This window comes from Crinia signifera, chromosome 5, assembly GCF_055691185.1.
Source record: "Crinia signifera chromosome 5, ASM5569118v1, whole genome shotgun sequence".
Classification (NCBI taxonomy): Eukaryota; Metazoa; Chordata; class Amphibia; order Anura; family Myobatrachidae; genus Crinia; species Crinia signifera.
The window spans coordinates 331,480,999-331,501,923 of NC_139221.1; the positions used below are offsets into that span (position 1 = coordinate 331,480,999).

The 20,925-nt window shown below is 55.1% G+C and overlaps 2 protein-coding genes across 6 annotated transcripts in view; both read left to right on the top strand.

The window, feature by feature from the left end:
- The window catches only part of SCRIB (scribble planar cell polarity protein), an 86,784-nt gene extending 69,013 nt beyond the window's left edge, over positions 1 to 17,771 (top strand). For 2 of the 5 annotated variants that reach the window (XM_083145027.1, XM_083145030.1), the window contains 14 exons: positions 2,155 to 2,244; positions 2,665 to 2,742; positions 3,437 to 3,757; positions 4,059 to 4,139; positions 4,913 to 5,179; positions 5,316 to 5,426; positions 5,511 to 5,687; positions 6,508 to 6,624; positions 6,956 to 7,144; positions 8,581 to 8,700; positions 8,782 to 8,835; positions 9,243 to 9,299; positions 12,168 to 12,263; positions 16,707 to 17,769. In XM_083145027.1, coding sequence (XP_083001153.1) covers positions 2,155 to 2,244; positions 2,665 to 2,742; positions 3,437 to 3,757; positions 4,059 to 4,139; positions 4,913 to 5,179; positions 5,316 to 5,426; positions 5,511 to 5,687; positions 6,508 to 6,624; positions 6,956 to 7,144; positions 8,581 to 8,700; positions 8,782 to 8,835; positions 9,243 to 9,299; positions 12,168 to 12,263; positions 16,707 to 17,126 — 2,178 coding nt within the window. In that variant the 3' untranslated portion in view covers positions 17,127 to 17,769. Of the gene's footprint in view, positions 1 to 2,154; positions 2,245 to 2,664; positions 2,743 to 3,436; positions 3,758 to 4,058; positions 4,140 to 4,912; positions 5,180 to 5,315; positions 5,427 to 5,510; positions 5,688 to 6,507; positions 6,625 to 6,955; positions 7,145 to 8,580; positions 8,701 to 8,781; positions 8,836 to 9,242; positions 9,300 to 12,167; positions 12,264 to 16,706 lie in introns of all 5 variants that reach the window. The other 3 variants (XM_083145028.1, XM_083145031.1, XM_083145029.1) reach the window with 3 other exon arrangements.
- Positions 17,772 to 17,961: 190 nt separating this feature from the next.
- Positions 17,962 to 20,925, top strand: part of LOC146005833 (protein scribble homolog) — a 36,764-nt gene continuing 33,800 nt past the window's right edge. The window contains exon 1 of the mRNA XM_083145261.1: positions 17,962 to 17,970. Coding sequence (XP_083001387.1) covers positions 17,962 to 17,970 — 9 coding nt within the window. The remainder of the gene's footprint in view (positions 17,971 to 20,925) is intronic.

Consider the following 20,925-nt stretch of genomic DNA (forward strand, 5'->3'; position numbering starts at 1 on the left):
GGACCTGTGTGAGCTATGGTAGGGACTGGCGGACCTGTGTGAGCTATGGTAGGGACTGGCGGACCTGTGTGAACTATGGTAGGGACTGGCGGACCTGTGTGAGCTATGGTAGGGACTGGCGGACCTGTGTGAGCTATGGTAGGGACTGGCGGACCCGTGTGTCTTTGTGTGAGCTATGGTAGGGACTGGCGGACCTGTGTGAGCTATGGTAGGGACTGGCGGACCCGTGTGTCTTTGTGTGAGCTATGGTAGGGACTGGCGGACCTGTGTGTCTTGGAGAGAGCTATGGTAGGGACTGGCGGACCCGTGTGTCTTGGTGAGAGCACTAAGTTTCCTGGAGGAAGGACATGGTTGTTGGGTTACAGTTAGGTTCTTTGAAGGGACATCTGATGCGCGTTCACATCCAAGGAGTAAGGGAGTTGGGGGAGGGTGTGTGTGTAGGAGTAAGGGAGTTGGGGGAGGGGGTGTGTGTAGGAGTAAGGGAGTTGGGGAGGGGATGTTTGTAGGAGTAAGGGAGTTGGGGGAGGGGGTGTGCGTAGGAGTAAGGGAGTTGGGGGAGGGGGTGTGTGTAGGAGTAAGGGAGTTGGGGGAGGGGGTGTGTGTGTGTGTAGGAGTAAGGGAGTTGGGGGAGGGTGTGTGTGTGTGTGTGTAGGAGTAAGGGAGTTGGGGGAGGGGGTGTGTGTGTAGGAGTAAGGGAGTTGGGGGAGGGTGTGTGTGTGTAGGAGTAAGGGAGTTGGGGGAGGGTGTGTGTGTGTGTAGGAGTAAGGGAGTTGGGGGAGGGTGTGTGTGTGTGTAGGAGTAAGGGAGTTGGGGGAGGGGGTGTGTGTGTGTAGGAGTAAGGGAGTTGGGGGAGGGGGTGTGTGTGTGTAGGAGTAAGGGAGTTGGGGGAGGGGGTGTGTGTGTGTGTAGGAGTAAGGGAGTTGGGGGAGGGTGTGTGTGTGTGTAGGAGTAAGGGAGTTGGGGGAGGGTGTGTGTGTGTGTGTAGGAGTAAGGGAGTTGGGGGAGGGGGTGTGTGTAGGAGTAAGGGAGTTGGGGGAGGGGGTGTGTGTAGGGAGTAAGGGAGTTTGGGGAGGGGGTGTGTGTGTGTAGGAGTAAGGGAGTTGGGGGAGGGGGTGTGTGTGTAGGAGTAAGGGAGTTGGGGGAGGTTGTGTGTAGGAGTAAGGGAGTTGGGGGAGGGGATGTGTGTAGGCATGGGGGGGGGGGGGAGATGTGTGTAGGCGTAAGGGGGGGTGTATGTGTTTGTGCCCAAACTGAGCTCTGTCTGGTGCCATCTAGAGGTGTGAGGTGGACCTTCAAGGTGAGGAGTAGTCTTAAGCTTTTATTTTATAGGATGGGAAGTGCGTTGTATAATGTAGTGTCCTGTATAATTATCAGTATTAATACTCCCATGTGACACACACAGCGTTTGGTGGTTGTGTACAGCTAATATGGTGGACACACACACATATATACACACACACACAGCATTTGGTGGTTGTGTACAGCTAGTATGGTGGACACACACACTTACATATATACACACACACACACAGTGTTTGGTGGTTGTGTACAGCTAGTATGGTGGACACACACACACACATACATACACACACACACAGCGTTTGGTGGTTGTGTACAGCCAGTATGGTGGACACACACAGTGCTTGGTGGTTGTGTACAGCTAGTATGGTGGACACACACACACACACACACACATACATACACACACAGCGTTTGGTGGTTGTGTACAGCTAGTATGGTGGATACACATATATATACACACACACACACACACACACACACACACACACACACACACAGTGTTTGGTGGTTGTGTACAGCCAGTATGGTGGACACTCATACACTAGGCAGGCCGCAATGCAGGACACTTACCCCGCTTGTATAATGCAGATTGTGTTGCATAGATGTAATCGCTGCACCTGCACGCACCACTCCTGAGTTGCACTAAGTTCTGTTCCCATCATCAATGCGTTACAATAAGTTCTGCTCGCTCTGTCCCCTCTGACGTGTTGCATGCCTGCATTGAGTGCTGTGAATCTCCCTGCATCCTAACCAGTGACGCTGTGAGGCCTGACAGCATCTGGCCGCTATGTGGGGTTTATACTTGTCCTGTGGTCTTCCCCCCCATTAATGAAGTCTGTATTCTGCTTCCAGCTCACGCTCTGCATCCTGCGTCAGACTGGGGGCCTGGGGATCAGCATTGCTGGGGGCAAGGGCTCCACCCCATACAAGGGAGATGACGAGGTAAGGCCCGGGTGGGATTGTACCTCCTGCCAATAGTTCAGGTCTAATTACTCATCTGTCATAGAGCGGTTACCAGTTCGTGATGATCACCAGATTTGTGTCACTCGCTGCCCCCGAATACCCTGCGGATGGCGTGCTGACCTGTTCAGGCCATTCTGTCGCTGTTGGTCACATGGTACGGTCTTAGTCCCGCCCACAATGCGGCTACAGTGTTCTGGTGACTGAACACAGGCCTTATAAGTGAACTACGCTGTTATTACTGCGACTCGCAAAAATTCTGCAGCCGCTTCCATCAGTCCTTGGCCCAGTGAGCTTACACTTTATATCGCCTGTCACATGGGGACTGCCAGAAGCCAGTGTAGCTACCAGAATGTTTATGTGGTGTTTATGTTCTCACCCGCTGCTTCTCTCTGATTGCAGGGCATCTTCATATCCCGTGTGGCGGAGGAGGGTCCTGCAGCTCGTGCTGGGGTGCGCGTGGGCGATAAGCTCCTGGAGGTCAGTGTTGGTCTCATGGTCACCACAGCACATTATCACACAGGCCCTGCGCACCCCATGCTGTCCCCCGGGGTAGATCTAGAATACAGGGAGGGGGGGCTGTTTGTGCACTTTAATAGTAAATTCTATGGGTACGTTTTGGGGAGTGTCATGGGCGTACAGAAGGTGTGTCATGGGAGGGTCCATGGTGACCAGTGGGTGTGTCCCTGTCGTACATTGGTGGATTCTGGGAGTGTAGGGGGTGTGGCCATGGCAGAAAGGCTCTCGTTAGCAGACAATGCACTTGCTATGGGGTTGGTATAGGTTTCCATGGTGACCAGTGGGTGTGTCCCTGTCGTACAGTGGTGGATTCTGGGAGTGTAGGGGGTGTGGCCATGGCAGAAAGGCTCTCGTTAGCAGACAATGCACTTGCTATGGGGTTGGTATAGGTTTCCATGGTGACCAGTGGGTGTGTCCCTGTCGTACAGTGGTGGATTCTGGGAGTGTAGGGGGTGTGGCCATGGCAGAAAGGCTCTCGTTAGCAGACAATGCACTTGCTATGGGGTTGGTATAGGTTTCCATGGTGTGACTGATGGGGGCAGGTAAGGATAGACCTATCAGCGGTCAATGCATGACCCCCAGTAGACGCAGTTGGATCAGGGTGGATTGGCGAGCTGGTCTCTGTAGTGCTGACGTGCGCCTCTCCGCCCGGCAGGTGAACGGCGTGGACTTGCACAATGCAGAACATCACACGGCGGTAGAAGCTCTGCGCAGCTCTGGGACCTCGGTCTCTATGACTGTGCTGCGAGAGCGGATGGTGGAACCTGAGAACCCCATCACGGTGACACCGCTGCGTCCTGAGGACGATTATAACCCACGGGAGAAACGCGTGGTCATCCAGTACCCCGAGGAGGAGGAGTCGTCTCTGCACAGCCCCGAGCAGCGGATCACTGCCTGCCTGATGCGTAACGATAAGGGCCTGGGGTTCAGCATTGCAGGGGGCGTTGGGAGCACCCCTTATCGGGTAGGAGACACTGTGAGTATATATGTGTGACTAGTGGGTACACCAGCAGGGGCAGATCATTGTGTACCCATCGTGGTATCACTGCGGGCATTGCCTCCGGCTGTGTGCGAGTCTGGGGGCTGAAAATAGCACCACCAGTTATATGACACCTGCTGCCTCCGCTCTGTACCTCTGAGACCGGGGATTGGGATATTTTGGGTAAGCTGATGACTGAGGCTCCGTCCAGTCTGCAGAGCGAAGCGGCATGTGTGCCAGTTAGGGGAAGAGTTTGGGGTGCAGGACGCTCCACTTAACGGAACCCTCCTTATTCCAGGATATATTCATCTCACGGATCGCAGAAGGGGGAGCTGCACACAGAGACGGGACTCTCCGGGTCGGAGACCGGGTCATGTCTGTAAGTAGCCTCCGTCATTGTCTGGATCACTGCGTTCCTCTCTCAGCTGCCACCCTGATTATAGCCTCTGACAGATACGGGCTGACTCATGCCACATGGCATTCTTGGTGGGCACGCTTTCCTTCTAGCATATAAATCCCCGGGCAGGGGTCTCGGGGAGTTACGCTGAGGATCAGGGTGGTCTGTGTCCCAGCGTGCGGAGGACCTGGGGATAAGAAAGCCTCACCTGTCTAGTAAGCGTGATCCGGGGAAAGGTCACGTGTGTAATGTCACCTGTGTGTGTGTCCTCTATAATCCGGCTAACCATCTCTTCCTTCTCCAAGCTCATCGTCCGTCTTCTGTCTCTCCCTCCGACCCTAACCTGTAATCTGCCCCCCATTCTCCCGGCATGTTCCTATCCGGCTCTCTCTTCTGGTGGTGGGATCCTGTCTCTCGGTGATGAGTTACCCTGGTTATAGCCGGTGGTAAGGGTGGATACTGCCTTGTCAGTGCTGACTTCTGTATGTGTTCTCCGTGCCGCCGGACGCAAAGCTTCTGCTACACGCCTGTCGCCGCCTGGCCGATCACGGCAAATGGTCGATGGTTGCATGTGGTCTAGAATTGTCTTCCCGCAGCACAAGCATGCCATAGACCTCCATGCGGAGCAGCTGTGAGCGTTCTCCATAGGTTAGGGCCAGCGTGATGATTGTAGCGTCTTACGGTTATATACTACGGAGATTATAGGAGGTGGCAGGATTGTGCGCTTCACCCTCTGGCTTTGCACATCATTCTAGATCAATGGGGTAGACATGACAGAAGCCAGGCATGATCAGGCAGTAGCCCTGCTTACCAGCACTTCCCCCACCATCACTCTGCTGGTGAAGAGAGAGCCGCCCCAGCCAGGGGCCGGAACAGACCCGGGAACCTCTCCGTCATTGCACAGAGCACGGCCGCGCTCGCCGCCGCCCCCCGCCGAGAGTGAGAATGGCGAAGCCGAAGATGAGTCGGGATCTCTGAGGAACCACTGTGGCCAGGGAATGGAGGACGAGTATCCTATTGAGGTGAGGCACAGGTGTCTTCCGCTGTGGCTGGTCACTGGACACTGTAGTCTAGGACATGTAGTGTAGATGTCGGCCATGTTTCTCACATAAGATGGTTGTAAATGGCAAATGATCAGAGCTTGTTCTTCGTTACCAGGAGATCTGCTTGGTGAAAGCAGGAGGCCCCCTCGGACTCAGTATAGTGGGCGGCAGCGACCACTCCAGTCACCCGTTTGGAATCCGTGAGCCTGGAGTTTTCATCTCGAAGGTGAGAGATCTCTGAGCGCCTCTGTTGTCTATCTCCTGAATGCCAAGACTGTACTGCAGTAACTGTGTCTCCTCCGCCGGACAGGTGATCCCCCGCGGGGTGGCCGCACGCAGTGGGCTCCGGGTCGGAGACCGCATATTAGAGGCGGCTGCAGTGGATCTGAGACACGCCACTCACCAGGAAGCTGTGAAAGCTCTGCTGTGCCCAGCCCAGGAACTCCGCTTGTTGGTGAGGAGGGACCCGCCTCCTCTGGGCATGCAGGTACAGCACCGTACATGTTATGTACACGTATGACAGGTTATCATGGGAGGGAAGCACATGTACAGGTGTTACATGGCTAGGAATATGTCCATCTGGGACTGGTATAGGACAGTGATAAACAGTTAGGAACATGGTCCAACTTTCAGGCCTCAGACGAAGTGTAAAGACCTCGGTCGCATGTTAGATGTGTATGTCAGGCCTCAGCCACACATTACGGAGTTGTGTGTCAGGCACCAACCGCACTTTACGGAGACGTGTGTGTGTGTCAGGCCTCAGCCGCACATTACAGAGGTGTGTGTATATCAAGCCTCAGCCGCATGTTAGAGGTGTATGTCAGGCCTCAGCCGCACATTACAGAGGTGTGTGTGTCATTCCTCAGCCGCACATTATGGAGGCGTGTGTGTGTGTGTGTCATTTCTCAGCCGCACATTACAGAGGTGTGTGTGTCATTTCTCAGCCGCACATTACAGAGGTGTGTGTGTCATTCCTCAGCCGCACATTACAGAGGTGTGTGTGTGTGTCGGGCCTCAGCCGCACATTATGGAGGCGTGTGTGTGTGTCATTCCTCAGCCGCACATTACAGAGGTGTGTGTGTCAGAGCTAGGCTATACGTGATGTAGGCTAGTATAGATATATAGATTGCTGTTAATGTGTGGCCATTCTCCCATGTCAGAACCCCCTGATGTTGTTTCCCTGCTCTGGCATACACTTTTCGTCATTGTAATGTTGCAGTTGGAGACAGCGCCCCCTGCTGTGCCACCCCGATACACTTCCCGCTGTGTTACCTGATGCCTAACTGCCATCTCTGTGTCTCCTGCAGGAAATCTGCATTGTGAAGACTCCCGGAGAGAAATTGGGCATCAGTATTCGTGGTGGAGCCAAGGGCCACCCTGGGAACCCTCTAGACCCCACTGATGAGGGGGTGTTTATCTCCAAGGTAAGTGCCCCAACAACTGACTGGAGGGTGGACGCAGCGTTGCCTGTGCGGACCGCTATGGACAGGACTAGGACAGTAGTGTGGCTGTAATATGTATGGAGCGATATTGTATCACGGAACATGTAAAGTGAATGGAGGGTAATTCACATGAATAGTCCCACGTGGACTGTAGGGGGCTGGAGAGAAGATGCAGTGATATGTGATGGTAATCTGGGCATAGAGGACTATATTATAGGACATGCGCCACACTACATAATATACCGCGCACTGCTTGTACTGGGGAGAGCCTCTGTCCGGTGCCCACAAGCTCCAGCTTTCCTCTCTTCCCCAGGTCAGCTCCTCCGGGGCTGCTGCCCGCGACGCCAGGCTGAGGGTTGGCATGCGGATCCTGGAGGTGAATCAGCAGAGTTTGCTGGGGATGACTCACACGGAGGCGGTGCAGGCTCTGCGGGGGGTGGGTGACACCCTCCTTATCCTGGTGTGCGATGGCTTTGACCCGCTGTCTTCTGCTTCCATGGAGGTAAGATGTAATCCACTCCTCTCCCCGTGTCTGTGGGTGCGTTCATTGTACAGTGTCCACCATGAATCGTGCAACTAGGGCTACGGTACCGGTCTGACGCTGGCAGGTACTAGCGGAAGGCATGTGGTGCGATGCATCTTCTATGGGTCCGGTCACCTTCTAGGCTCTCCCCTGACTTATACTTCCCATCCGGATAACAGTGGAAGCCACAGGGTATGTGCCAGTGCCCCCTACACCCCCATGGTTCCACGGATAGTCTAGGTCAGGGGTGGGGAACCTCCGGCCCGCGGGCCGGATACGGCCCCCGCACCCAGTATGTCCGGCCCGCCCGCCTATATTACAGCCGCCCGCCTATATTTCATACCAGCCGCCGGGGATGGCTGCTGCTGCTGCCGCCGGGGAGATGTGCATAAGACGCGCCAGCCAATCACTGCCGGCGCATCCCCTCCACAGCCACTGTGATTGGCGGGCGCGTCTTCTACACATCTCCCCGGCGGCAGCAGCAGCAGCCATCCCCGGTGCCTGGTATGTAATATAGGAGGGAGGGCGGGCTGATGATAATACATCAGTAATATAGGGGCAGGCGGGCGGCTGATAGTTATATAGGTGGGCGGGTGGGCAGCTGATTAATCAGTAATATAGCCGGGCGGGTGGCGGGGAAGATGTGCGCCCGCCAATGCTGCTTCTCTCACCCTCCCTTCCCCAGTGACTGTCATTTACCCCTGGATTCACCCCCAAACAGGTTAATGTGATTAGGTCTGATTCTCATAATCAGACATAATCACATTAACCTGTTTGGTGGTGACACCCCCCTTCCTCCACACTGTCACTTTTTATGGTGTCTCTGCCCACATGTATATGCCGCTGCCCTGTGTATAATGCCCACATGTATATGCCGCTGCCCTGTGTATAATGCCCACATGTATATGTCGCTGCCCATGTGTATAATTCCCACATGTATATGCCGCTGCCCTTGTGTATTATGCCCACATGTATATGCCGCTGCCCTGTGTATAATGCCCACGCGTATATGCCACTGCCCTGTGTATAATGCCCACATGTATATGCCGCTGCCCTGTGTATAATGCCCACATGTATATGCCGCTGCCCTGTGTATAATGCCCACGCGTATATGCCGCTGCCCTGTGTATAATGCCCACATGTATATGCCGCTGCCCTGTGTATAATGCCCACGCGTATATGCCGATAATTGATCATTTTTATATGGCCCCCGAAGGGTTTTCAAATTTTCCAAATGGCCCTCGGTAGAAAAAAGGTTCCCCACCCCTGGTCTAGGTGATAGTATAAGGTACAAAGCCTAGAGCGGGCCTTAGCTCCAAGTCACACCCTCCGGCCGATCAGATGCTAAGGCATGCAGGGACCTGGGCCCGGCCTAGAGCCTGACATCTGAGGTGCATTGGTTTTGTCGTCCTTAGGCCTCTCCCGGTGTGATCGCCAATCCCTTTGCCGCCGGCCTCGGGAGGAAGAACAGTATGGAAAGCATCTCGTCCATAGACCGAGATATGAGCCCGGAAGAGACAGAGCGGCTGCAGAAGGTGGGTTTAGGGTGAGACGGGGGGGGGGGGTTGAGTACTCTGTATGGGGGCAGATGGTGACCTTCTCTTCCCCTCTGGCAGGAGATGGAGATGGTGCGGGACGTGAAGTGGGACAAGGAGGACATGGAGAAAGTGGTGAGAGAAGCATCATGTCTGCCATAGTGGTCCCTGTGCTGTAAATAAGGGGGTGGTTCTGCCCCGCAGCACGACATAGAGGCTACGGGAGGTTCCATCATCACTCATTTCTCATCCGCTCACTGATGCCGGACTCTGGGCACTTCCGCCTGTCTGTGTCACTTACCTGTAGCTTCCTGCTGCTCTGTAACCTCCCTGGCCATATCTGCTGGTGGTCTCCCACCTGTTCCTCGCTCCCCCACCTCCCTGGCCATATCTGCTCGTGGTCTCCCTCTGGTTTCCTCGCTCCCCTATGTTCTCCGTTCCCATTTCCGCATGTCTCCTCACTATTCTCCCTTTCTCTTCTCCTGTCTCTGTGCATGGCTTCGGCTTCTGCGACTTGCTCTGACTTTCCTGTCTCTCTGAAGGAGAAAATGCGTAGAGAGCGTGAGGAGGCAACGAGGCTCCTCGAAGAAGAGACGCAGGTGAGACACAGCCTCTTCCCCCAAAGTTCTGCCGCCATTTCTGAGGTCTACCGAGGCTTTGGGTTGTGTCGCACATTAGTAACGGGACAGTAAATGCCGATTGTCTTACACTGAAACTTCATGATTTGTTCTGGTATCCATACATTAGCTGAACTGTCTAATGATATACATAGTGCGTAGGAAATATACCGCATCCCCCAGTCCTGTGATCAGCAGATTAGGGGCGAGATGTACTAAGCTTGAAAAGTGATCAAATTAAGAGTGATAAACCACCAGCCAATCAGCTCCTACCTGTCACATCACAGGCTGGGTTTGAAAAATGACAGGTAGGAGCTGATTGGCTGGTGGTTTATCACTCTTAATTTTATCACTTTTCAAGCTTATTACATCTCGCCCTAGGTGTGAGTTTGTGTTACTGCATTTAGTACGTATGTGTGCCCCCTGCTGGGCAAAGATGAGTGTGCATGGGGTTTTTTTTTGTGGTTTTTTTTGGACAGTTTAAGTAAGTTACAATGTAAAACCTGACGTTTCCCTGCACACTGTTCTTTGGCTACTAGAGTACCCACCCCCATCGTGGCTTGATGTATGAGGTATATCACGCTGCATGGTGTACTGAGGCTGGATGTATGAGGTATATCACGCTGCATGGTGTACTGAGGCTGGATGTATGAGGTATATCACACTGCACGGTGTACTGAGGCTGGATGTATGAGGTATATCATGCTGCATGATGTACTGAGGCTGGATGTATGAGGTATATCACGCTGCATGGTGTACTGAGGCTGGATGTATGAGGTATATCACACTGCATGGTGTACTGAGGCTGGATGTATGAGGTATATCACGCTGCATGGTGTATTGAGGCTGGGTGTATGAGGTATATCACGCTGCATGGTGTACTGAGGCTGGATGTATGAGGTATATCACGCTGCATGGTGTACTGAGGCTGGATGTATGAGGTATATCACGCTGCATGATGTACTGAGGCTGGAGGTATGAGGTATCTCACGCTGCACGGTGTACTGAGGCTGGATGTATGAGGTATATCACGCTGCACGGTGTACTGAGGCTGGATGTATGAGGTATATCACGCTGCACGGTGTACTGAGGCTGGGTGTATGATGTATATCACGCTGCATGGTGTACTGAGGCTGGATGTATGAGGTATATCACGCTGCATGGTGTACTGAGGCTGGATGTATGAGGTATTTTACACTGCATGGTGTACTGAGGCTGGATGTATGAGGTATATCACGCTGCATGGTGTATTGAGGCTGGAGGTATGCGGTATATCACGCTGCATGGTGTATTGAGGCTGGATGTATGAGGTATATCACGCTGCATGGTGTATTGAGGCTGGATGTATGAGGTATATCACGCTGCACGGTGTACTGAGGCTGGATGTATGAGGTATATCACGCTGCATGGTGTACTGAGGCTGGATGTATGAGGTATTTTACACTGCATGGTGTACTGAGGCTGGATGTATGAGGTATATCACGCTGCATGGTGTATTGAGGCTGGATGTATGAGGTATATCATGCTGCACGGTGTACTGAGGCTGGATGTATGAGGTATATCACGCTGCATGGTGTACTGAGGCTGGATGTATGAGGTATTTTACACTGCATGGTGTACTGAGGCTGGATGTATGAGGTATATCACGCTGCACGGTGTACTGAGGCTGGATGTATGATGTATATCACGCTGCATGGTGTACTGAGGCTGGATGTATGAGGTATATCACGCTGCATGGTGTACTGAGGCTGGATGTATGAGGTATATCACGCTGCATGGTGTACTGAGGCTGGATGTATGAGGTATATCACGCTGCATGGTGTACTGAGGCTGGATGTATGAGGTATATCACGCTGCACCTTGTACTGAGGCTGGATGTATGAGGTATATCACGCTGCATGGTGTATTGAGGCTGGATGTATGAGGCTGCATGGTGTATTGAGGCTGGATGTATGAGGTATATCACGCTGCACGGTGTACTGAGGCTGGATGTATGAGGTATATCACGCTGCATGGTGTACTGAGGCTGGATGTATGAGGTATTTTACACTGCATGGTGTACTGAGGCTGGATGTATGATGTATATCACGCTGCACGGTGTACTGAGGCTGGATGTATGATGTATATCACGCTGCATGGTGTACTGAGGCTGGATGTATGAGGTATATCACGCTGCATGGTGTACTGAGGCTGGATGTATGAGGTATATCACGCTGCATGGTGTACTGAGGCTGGATGTATGAGGTATATCACGCTGCATGGTGTACTGAGGCTGGATGTATGAGGTATATCACGCTGCATGGTGTATTGAGGCTGGATGTATGAGGTATATCACGCTGCACGGTGTACTGAGGCTGGATGTATGAGGTATATCACGCTGCATGGTGTACTGAGGCTGGATGTATGAGGTATTTTACACTGCATGGTGTACTGAGGCTGGATGTATGAGGTATATCACGCTGCACGGTGTACTGTGGCTGGATGTATGAGGTATATCACGCTGCATGGTGTACTGAGGCTGGAGGTATGCGGTAGATCACGCTGCATGGTGTACTGAGGCCGGATGTATGAGGTATATCACGCTGCTGGGTATATGAGGTATATCACGCTGCACGGTGTACTGTGGCTGGATGTATGAGGTATATCACGCTGCATGGTGTACTGAGGCTGGATGTATACGCTGCACGGTGTACTGAGGCTGGGTGTATGAGGTATATCACGCTGCACGGTGTACTGAGGCTGGATGTATGAGGCGCTAACTGGCATATTGGGGCTGATGTCGCCCTCTGAGGGCACCGTGCCGTTTTCCGTGGTTTTGCCAGTGATTAATGATCTTCTTTGTGTTTTCAGGGATATGAGACTACTGCTGCTACTACTGAGCCCCTGAAACTAGACTACAAGACCCTGGCAGCCTTACCCAGCAGCGGCTTACCCAAGGGGAACAGAGTGAGTAAGCACGTCCCGTGATGTAGGATATAGCATGACCGTGGTGTACCATGTCTGGCAAAGTTCTGCCGGTTGGGGGGGGGGGGGGGGGGAGTTTTACACTGTGGACAACGTTGGTTATATTGTGATCACATCAGGGTAATTGGGGAGTACGCGGGCGAGTCTGTGGTGATAGATGGTGCTGTAATGTGTTGTCATCTGGATGTTCTCATTGTCTATGTCCTGACGTGGCGTAAGCATTGTTTCTCATTGGACTCCACCCATTTGCTCTTGCGTTTCACCATAGCCCCTGGGGCCGGACTGCTGTTTGGGTGGCGGCTGGGGCTGGCTGGGTGGGTAAATTGGCATGGGCTTCAACCTGTCCCAGCTGTACCTACGTATCTCCTTGCAATAAGGTGAGATTAGTGGCCAGGGGGACAGACTCTGGGACATATTTGGGGTGGGGGGATGGGTTGTGGAATGTGGTGGTTTTCTGTGAATGTGTCATTCCCTGGGTCAGGATCTATTCCTGCATCTTGGCTGGCAGCTGCCATTCCCGGTCCTGTGAATCACACAGGGGTCTCCTCCTCCTCCTCCTCGCACTATTTTTGGAAGCTGTTGTTTCTGTCCACCCTCTCAGTGAAGTAGTGTGAGGACATAGCCGGACAGTTAGCACCTCGGAAGCTGTGAGTACCCCCAATGCGATCACCTCTGATGTTCACCATCTGTCCCTGTGTGACCAGTGTTCGTTCCTTCAGGATGATGGGGGTGATTGGATTTGTCGCTTGGATCAGTGTGTAAGGAATCCACCGGCTGTGTGTGTCATGCTATAACCTGGATCATTGTGTCTGATACCACTGTCGTTGCTCTGCCTGTGTGGTCTGTCGGTCGAAGGGACGGGTTCACCTGAGCGTGGTCCTGTGTGGACTGTCGGTGGGAGGGACGGGTTCTCCTGAGCGTGGTCCTGTGTGGTCTGTCGGTGGGAGGGACGGGTTCTCCTGAGCTCTTGGTTCTGTGTGGTCTGTCGGTCGAAGGGACGGGTTCACCTGAGCGTGGTCCTGTGTGGACTGTCGGTTGGAGGGACGGGTTCTCCTGAGCGTGGTCCTGTGTGGTCTGTCGGTGGGAGGGACGGGTTCTCCTGAGCTCTTGGTTCTGTGTGGAATGTCGGTGGGAGGGACGGGTTCTCCTGAGCGTGGTCCTGTGTGGACTGTCGGTGGGAGGGACGGGTTCTCCTGAGCGTGGTCCTGTGTGGAATGTCGGTGGGAGGGACGGGTTCTCCTGAGCTTGGTTCTGTGTGGTCTGTCGGTGGAAGGGATGGGTTCTCCTGTGCGTGGTCCTGTGTGGTCTGTCGGTGGGAGGGACGGGTTCTCCTGAGCGTGGTCCTGTGTGGACTGTCGGTGGGAGGGACGGGTTCTCCTGAGCTTGGTTCAGTGTGGTCTGTCGGTGGGAGGGACGGGTTCTCCTGAGCTTGGTCCTGTGTGGAATGTCGGTGGGAGGGACGGGTTCTCCTGAGCTTGGTTCTGTGTGGTCTGTCGGTGGGAGGGACGGGTTCTCCTGAGCGTGGTCCTGTGTGGACTGTCGGTGGGAGGGACAGGTTCTCCTGAGCGTGGTCCTGTGTGGACTGTCGGTGGGAGGGACGGGTTCTCCTGAGCGTGGTCCTGTGTGGACTGTCGGTGGGAGGGACAGGTTCTCCTGAGCGTGGTCCTGTGTGGACTGTCGGTGGGAGGGACGGGTTCTCCTGAGCGTGGTCCTGTGTGGACTGTCGGTGGGAGGGACGGGTTCTCCTGAGCGTGGTCCTATGTGGTCTGATGGTGGGAGGGACGGGTTCTCCTGAGCTTGGTTCAGTGTGGTCTGTCGGTGGGAGGGACGGGTTCTCCTGAGCTTGGTCCTGTGTGGAATGTCGGTGGGAGGGACGGGTTCTCCTGAGCTTGGTTCTGTGTGGTCTGTCGGTGGGAGGGACGGGTTCTCCTGAGCGTGGTCCTGTGTGGACTGTCGGTGGGAGGGACAGGTTCTCCTGAGCGTGGTCCTGTGTGGACTGTCGGTGGGAGGGACGGGTTCTCCTGAGCGTGGTCCTGTGTGGACTGTCGGTGGGAGGGACAGGTTCTCCTGAGCGTGGTCCTGTGTGGACTGTCGGTGGGAGGGACGGGTTCTCCTGAGCGTGGTCCTGTGTGGACTGTCGGTGGGAGGGACGGGTTCTCCTGAGCGTGGTCCTGTGTGGACTGTCGGTGGGAGGGACGGGTTCTCCTGAGCGTGGTCCTGTGTGGACTGTCGGTGGGAGGGACGGGTTCTCCTGAGCGTGGTCCTGTGTGGACTGTCGGTGGGAGGGACGGGTTCTCCTGAGCTTGGTTCTGTGTGGTCTGTCGGTGGGAGGAACGGGTTCTCCTGAGCGTGGTCCTGTGTGGACTGTCGGTGGGAGGGACGGGTTCTCCTGAGCGTGGTCCTGTGTGGACTGTCGGTGGGAGGGACGGGTTCTCCTGAGCGTGGTCCTGTGTGGACTGTCGGTGGGAGGGACGGGTTCTCCTGAGCGTGGTCCTATGTGGTCTGATGGTGGGAGGCTTCCCCTGAGCCTGATGTGTTCTAGGTATTGGCTATACAGCAGCAATGTTACAGGTGTGTGCGTGTGTAGGGTTACAGTATGTGAGGTTGTACTCTGTGACCTGGTATCTGTGTGTAGGGGGTTACACTTCTCTACAGTCACCTGGTGGAACCCATGATTTATGTGTTTATTTCTGTGGGTTTATGCCACGTATGTGGCATGTAGAGAAATGAATGAGTAGGCGGCCTGTCACTTTAATAGCAACACATAATATGTATATAGGCATTATATGGTCTGCGCCTGGTTACGGACGGCGTAGTGGTGACCTTCCTGATGTATGGGTCGGGTGACCTCTGATAGCGGACCATGGCTTCTAAATATAACCCACTTGTAGAGCAGATAATGGCTCTGCTCCGAATAGGGGAGATGAGGACAGACTGCAGTAATATTACCATCTGTAGCCTCACTGCAAGGTATGGGGGCCTCCTGTGGGCAAGCTGGGGATGGTGTTACCCGCACCGGAGGGGAGTAGATAAGGTGGTGTTACCGGGCCTGACCGCTACCACTTCCTGCTCTGTGGGGAAGCTGGGGATGGTGGGGTGGGGGGGTAGATAAGGTGGAAGTTACCAGGCCGAGGTTTTGCTGCAGGACCCAGTTATATCCTCTTGGTGGTAATACTAGAAGTCTGGTGCTGGCGGTCTCTGTTGTCGCGGTGTGAGACATTGGTTGTGTAGTGTGTGTGTGTGTGTCTCAGGCAGGACCCTCACTATATCCTCCTGCACTGCGGGTAGTTGGGGCCGGTGGTCTCTGTTGTCGCTGTGTGAGACATTGGTTGTGTAGTGTGTGTGTGTGTGTGTGTGTGTGTGTGTGTATGTCTCAGGCAGGACCCTCACTATATCCTCCTGCACTGCGGGTAGTTGGGGCCGGTGGTCTCTGTTGTCGCTGTGTGAGACATTGGTTGTGTAGTGTGTGTGTGTGTGTGTGTGTGTGTGTGTCTCAGGCAGGACCCTCACTATATCCTCCTGCACTGCAGGTAGTTGGGGCCGGGTGGTCTCTGTTGTCGCTGTGTGAGACATTGGTTGTGTAGTGTGTGTGTGTGTGTGTGTGTGTGTGTGTCTCAGACAGGACCCTCACTATATCCTCCTGCACTGCGGGTAGTTGGGGCCGGTGGTCTCTGTTGTCGCTGTGTGAGACATTGGTTGTGTAGTGTGTGTGTGTGTGTGTGTGTGTGTGTGTGTGTCTCAGGCAGGACCCTCACTATATCCTCCTGCACTGCGGGTAGTTGGGGCCGGTGGTCTCTGTTGTCGCTGTGTGAGACATTGGTTGTGTAGTGTGTGTGTGTGTGTGTGTGTCTCAGACAGGACCCTCACTATATCCTCCTGCACTGCGGGTAGTTGGGGCCGGTGGTCTCTGTTGTCGCTGTGTGAGACATTGGTTGTGTAGTGTGTGTGTGTGTGTGTGTGTGTGTGTGTGTCTCAGGCAGGACCCTCCCTATATCCTCCTGCACTGCGGGTAGTTGGGGCCGGTGGTCTCTGTTGTCGCTGTGTGAGACATTGGTTGTGTAGTGTGTGTGTGTGTGTGTGTGTGTATGTCTCAGACAGGACCCTCACTATATCCTTATGCACTGTGGGTAGTTGGGGGCCAGTGGTCTCTGTTGTCGCTGTGTGAGACATTGGTTGTGTAGTGTGTGTGTGTGTGTGTATGTCTCAGACAGGACCCTCACTATATCCTCCTGCACTGCGGGTAGTTGGGGCCGGTGGTCTCTGTTGTCGCTGTGTGAGACATTGGTTGTGTAGTGTGTGTAGTGTGTGTGTGTGTGTGTGTGTGTCTCAGACAGGACCCTCACTATATCCTGTTCCTTCTGACGCTCTCTCCCTCCCATTGTTGTTGTTGTCTTCTTCCCTTCTCTCCTCTCGTTCATCTTGCAGCTCCCTCTGGGAATGGATTCCACCTCCACTCCTGCCCCAGTGCCTGTGGCCCTTGTCCACCCGGTCCCTACGGTTATAGCCAATGGGCCGACTTTCCTCCCTGACCTTAGGGTGGCCTCACCGCTCCCCGCTGTTCCGCCCTCCCCTGTCCCGAGGGAGGCTGGAACCCCCCCAGGTAACGTGGACTCGGAGGAGGTGCTTGTGGACTGCCAGCCCCTGCTTTTCAGTGAAAACCCATTCCTGTTGGCCAACAAGAAGCGGCCGGGGGCCGGCAGCGCCACGCTTGGTGGTCCGCCCACCGGATACGGCAAGTCGGGGGTACTGAAGACCACTGTGTACTCCAAGAAGGCAAGCAACACTTTTGTGTGTGTTTGTGCACGTGTGGCGTTTCCACGTGTGTGGCATGTACATCACGTGTGAACTAGCAGTGTCACATGCTAAGCATACTTGCAGTGCGCGCAGTGGCCACACATGACCGTAACACGCAGTGTAACGTGGCCCGTCAGAACCACGTCCTGGTACAGCCTGAGGCGTTGTGACCTGGTTCTGTGGGACGTTTGTGGATTTGTGTGGCACTGTTGTGCGACACTCTGTTGTGTGGTGTTTCCTAACGTGCTTCTGGCTGATCATCACAATTCTCTGCTTGTGTCTGTCACTCGCCCGGGTGCTCGTCACGCTGGGTGGTGTAATTCTGACGCGCCATCTTTGTTGCCCACACAGTCCGATGTCTGGTGCATTGCAGCTGTAGCGTGCGGTCTACTTTGTCTTGGCCGATAGGTCGACATGGTGATGGTTGACATGAGTTTTTTTTGTACCATACATGTGCACTCCGATTTGGTGCGGTAAAGTGTGCTGGTCGCGGTGGTAGTGTACCGAGGCATGTGTACCGAGGCGTGCCGAACTAAGCAGCACACTACTTTGGAGTCTACATGATGAAATAGACACAAAATACTGTCGACCATTTCCCATGCCAACCTTTTGGTGTCGACCCTTTATACCATGTCCACTGTCTTCCTGGTTCATCGCTCGCTGCTGCGCACTCACCGCTGTTTGCCGTGTCACAGGGTGATCGTTATATTGTGTGACGGGGGGGGGGGGGTTGTGTGTACTGATGTGTGATGTACCGGAAGCCGAATCTATCACTTCACACCCTGAATAGGTGTTTCCAGCATTGCTGCTGTAGGAGGAGACTTTGAGCGACGTTTCCCGCCTTAGCTCCGCCCTGCGTTGTGTGTGTGTATAATGAGTGATCATTATGCAGCAGGTGCGGGCCAGGTGGCGTCCTCCGTTACACAGGGCTGGCATTGCCTGGAGCGCGGACTAGGAGGCCATCAGCATTGCTCCCTGGTTCCGGCTGAGGCTCTGCAGCAGGTGGGGAACAGCTGCCATAGATTATATTGTGTGCTGGGGTGAGAGGTAGGGAAGGCAGAGGACACAAATAGACTGAGGTGGTCGTTCTGGGGGAGGGGGAGACCACTTCATCTGTGTTTATAGATGGTACGGTGGGACTCTGGCGCCACATTGGGGCTACTATGTGTATTGCAGCCAGCATGGGAGAACAGTATATACATCAGCCTGATACACTGCACACGTGAGGTCCTCCAACCTTCAGTAGGGCCACATGTGGGGTCCTCCAACCTTCAGTAGGGCCACACATCATGCTATATCTCAGTAATAAGTTCTAATAACATAGACACACCGCATGGCCTTAGTATCACTCACCCCGAACACCCCCCTCACTGTACCTGCCCCCCCCTCACTGTACCTGCCCCCCCTCCCCCTCACTGTACCTGCCCCCCTCCCCCTCACTGTACCTGCCCCCCTCCTCCTCACTGTACCTGCCCCCCTCCCATCACTGTACCTGCCCCCCTCCCATCACTGTACCTGCGCCCCCTCCCATCACTGTACCTGCGCCCCTCCCATCACTGTACCTGCGCCCCTCCCCTCACTGTACCTGCGCCCCTCCCCTCACTGTACCTGCGCCCCTCCCCTCACTGTACCTGCCCCCCTCCCCTCACTGTACCTGCCCCCCTCCCATCCCTGTACCTGCCCCCCTCCCATCCCTGTACCTGCCCCCCTCCCATCCCTGTACCTGCCCCCCTCCCATCCCTGTACCTGCCCCCCTTCCATCCCTGTACCTGCCCCCCTCCCATCCCTGTACCTGCCCCCCTCCCATCCCTGTACCTGCCCCCCTCCCATCCCTGTACCTGCCCCCCCTCCCATCCCTGTACCTGCCCCCCTCCCATCCCTGTACCTGCCCCCCTCCCATCCCTGTACCTGCCCCCCTCCCATCCCTGTACCTGCCCCCCTCCCATCACTGTACCTGCCCCCCTCCCATCACTGTACCTGCCCCCATCCCTGTACCTGCCCACCTCCCATCCCTGTACCTGCCCCCCTCCCATCACCGACCCCAACCCCCCTCCCATCACCGACCCCAACCCCCCCCCCCCCCACTGTGCCTGCCTCCTCCCTCACTTTCGCCAAACACCCCTCACTGTACCCTCCCCTACTATCACTCACCCCAAACACCTCCCTCACTGTACCTGCCCCTCCCATCAGTCACCACAAACACCCACCTCACTGTTACCTGCCCCCTCCTATCACCCGAAACACCCACCTCACTGTTACCTGCCCCCTCCTATCACCCGAAACACCCACCTCACTGTACCTGCCCTCTATCACCCCAACCACCCCTCACTGTACCTGCCCTCTCTTATCACCCCAACCACCCCTCACTGTACCTGCCCTCTCGTATCACCCCAACCACCCCTCACTGTACCTGCCCTCTCGTATCACCCCCAACCACCCCTCACTGTACCTGCCCTCTATCACCCCAACCACCCCTCACTGTACCTGCCCTCTCATCACCCCAACCACCCCTCACTGTACCTGCCCTCTATCACCCCAACCACCCCTCACTGTACCTGCCCTCTCGTATCACCCCAACCACCCCTCACTGTACCTGCCCTCTATCACCCCAAACCACACCTCACTGTACCTGCCCTCTATCACCCCAACCACACCTCACTGTACCTGCCCTCTATCACCCCAACCACACCTCACTGTACCTGCCCTCTATCACCCCAACCACCCCTCACTGTACCTGCCCTCTCGTATCACCCCAACCACCCCTCACTGTACCTGCCCCCTCCTATCACCCCAACCACCCCTCACTGTACCTGCCCTCTATCACCCCAACCACCCCTCACTGTACCTGCCCTCTATCACCCCAACCACCCCTCACTGTACCTGCCCCCTCCTATCACCCCAACCACACCTCACTGTACCTGCCCTCTATCACCCCAACCACCCCTCACTGTACCTGCCCTCTATCACCCCAACCACCCCTCACTGTACCTGCCCTCTATCACCCCAACCACCCCTCACTGTACCTGCCCTCTATCACCCCAACCACCCCTCACTGTACCTGCCCTCTCATCACCCCAACCACCCCTCACTGTACCTGCCCTCTATCACCCCAACCACCCCTCACTGTACCTGCCCTCTCGTATCACCCCAACCACCCCTCACTGTACCTGCCCTCTATCACCCCAACCACACCTCACTGTACCTGCCCTCTATCACCCCAACCACACCTCACTGTACCTGCCCTCTATCACCCCAACCACACCTCACTGTACCTGCCCTCTCTTATCACCCCAACCACCCCTCACTGTACCTGCCCCCTCCTATCACCCCAAACACCCCTCACTGTACCTGCCCTCTATCACCCCAACCACCCCTCACTGTACCTGCCCTCTATCACCCCAACCACCCCTCACTGTACCTGCCCCCTCCTATCACCCCAACCACACCTCACTGTACCTGCCCTCTATCACCCCAACCACCCCTCACTGTACCTGCCCTCTATCACCCCAACCACCCCTCACTGTACCTGCCCTCTATCACCCCAACCACCCCTCACTGTACCTGCCCTCTATCACCCCAACCACCCCTCACTGTACCTGCCCTCTATCACCCCAACCACCCCTCACTGTACCTGCCCTCTCGTATCACCCCAACCACCCCTCACTGTACCTGCCCTCTCATCACCCCAACCACACCTCACTGTACCTGCCGTCTATCACCCCAACCACCCCTCACTGTACCTGCCCTCTATCACCCCAACCACACCTCACTGTACCTGCCCTCTATCACCCCAACCACACCTCACTGTACCTGCCCTCTATCACCCCAACCACCCCTCACTGTACCTGCA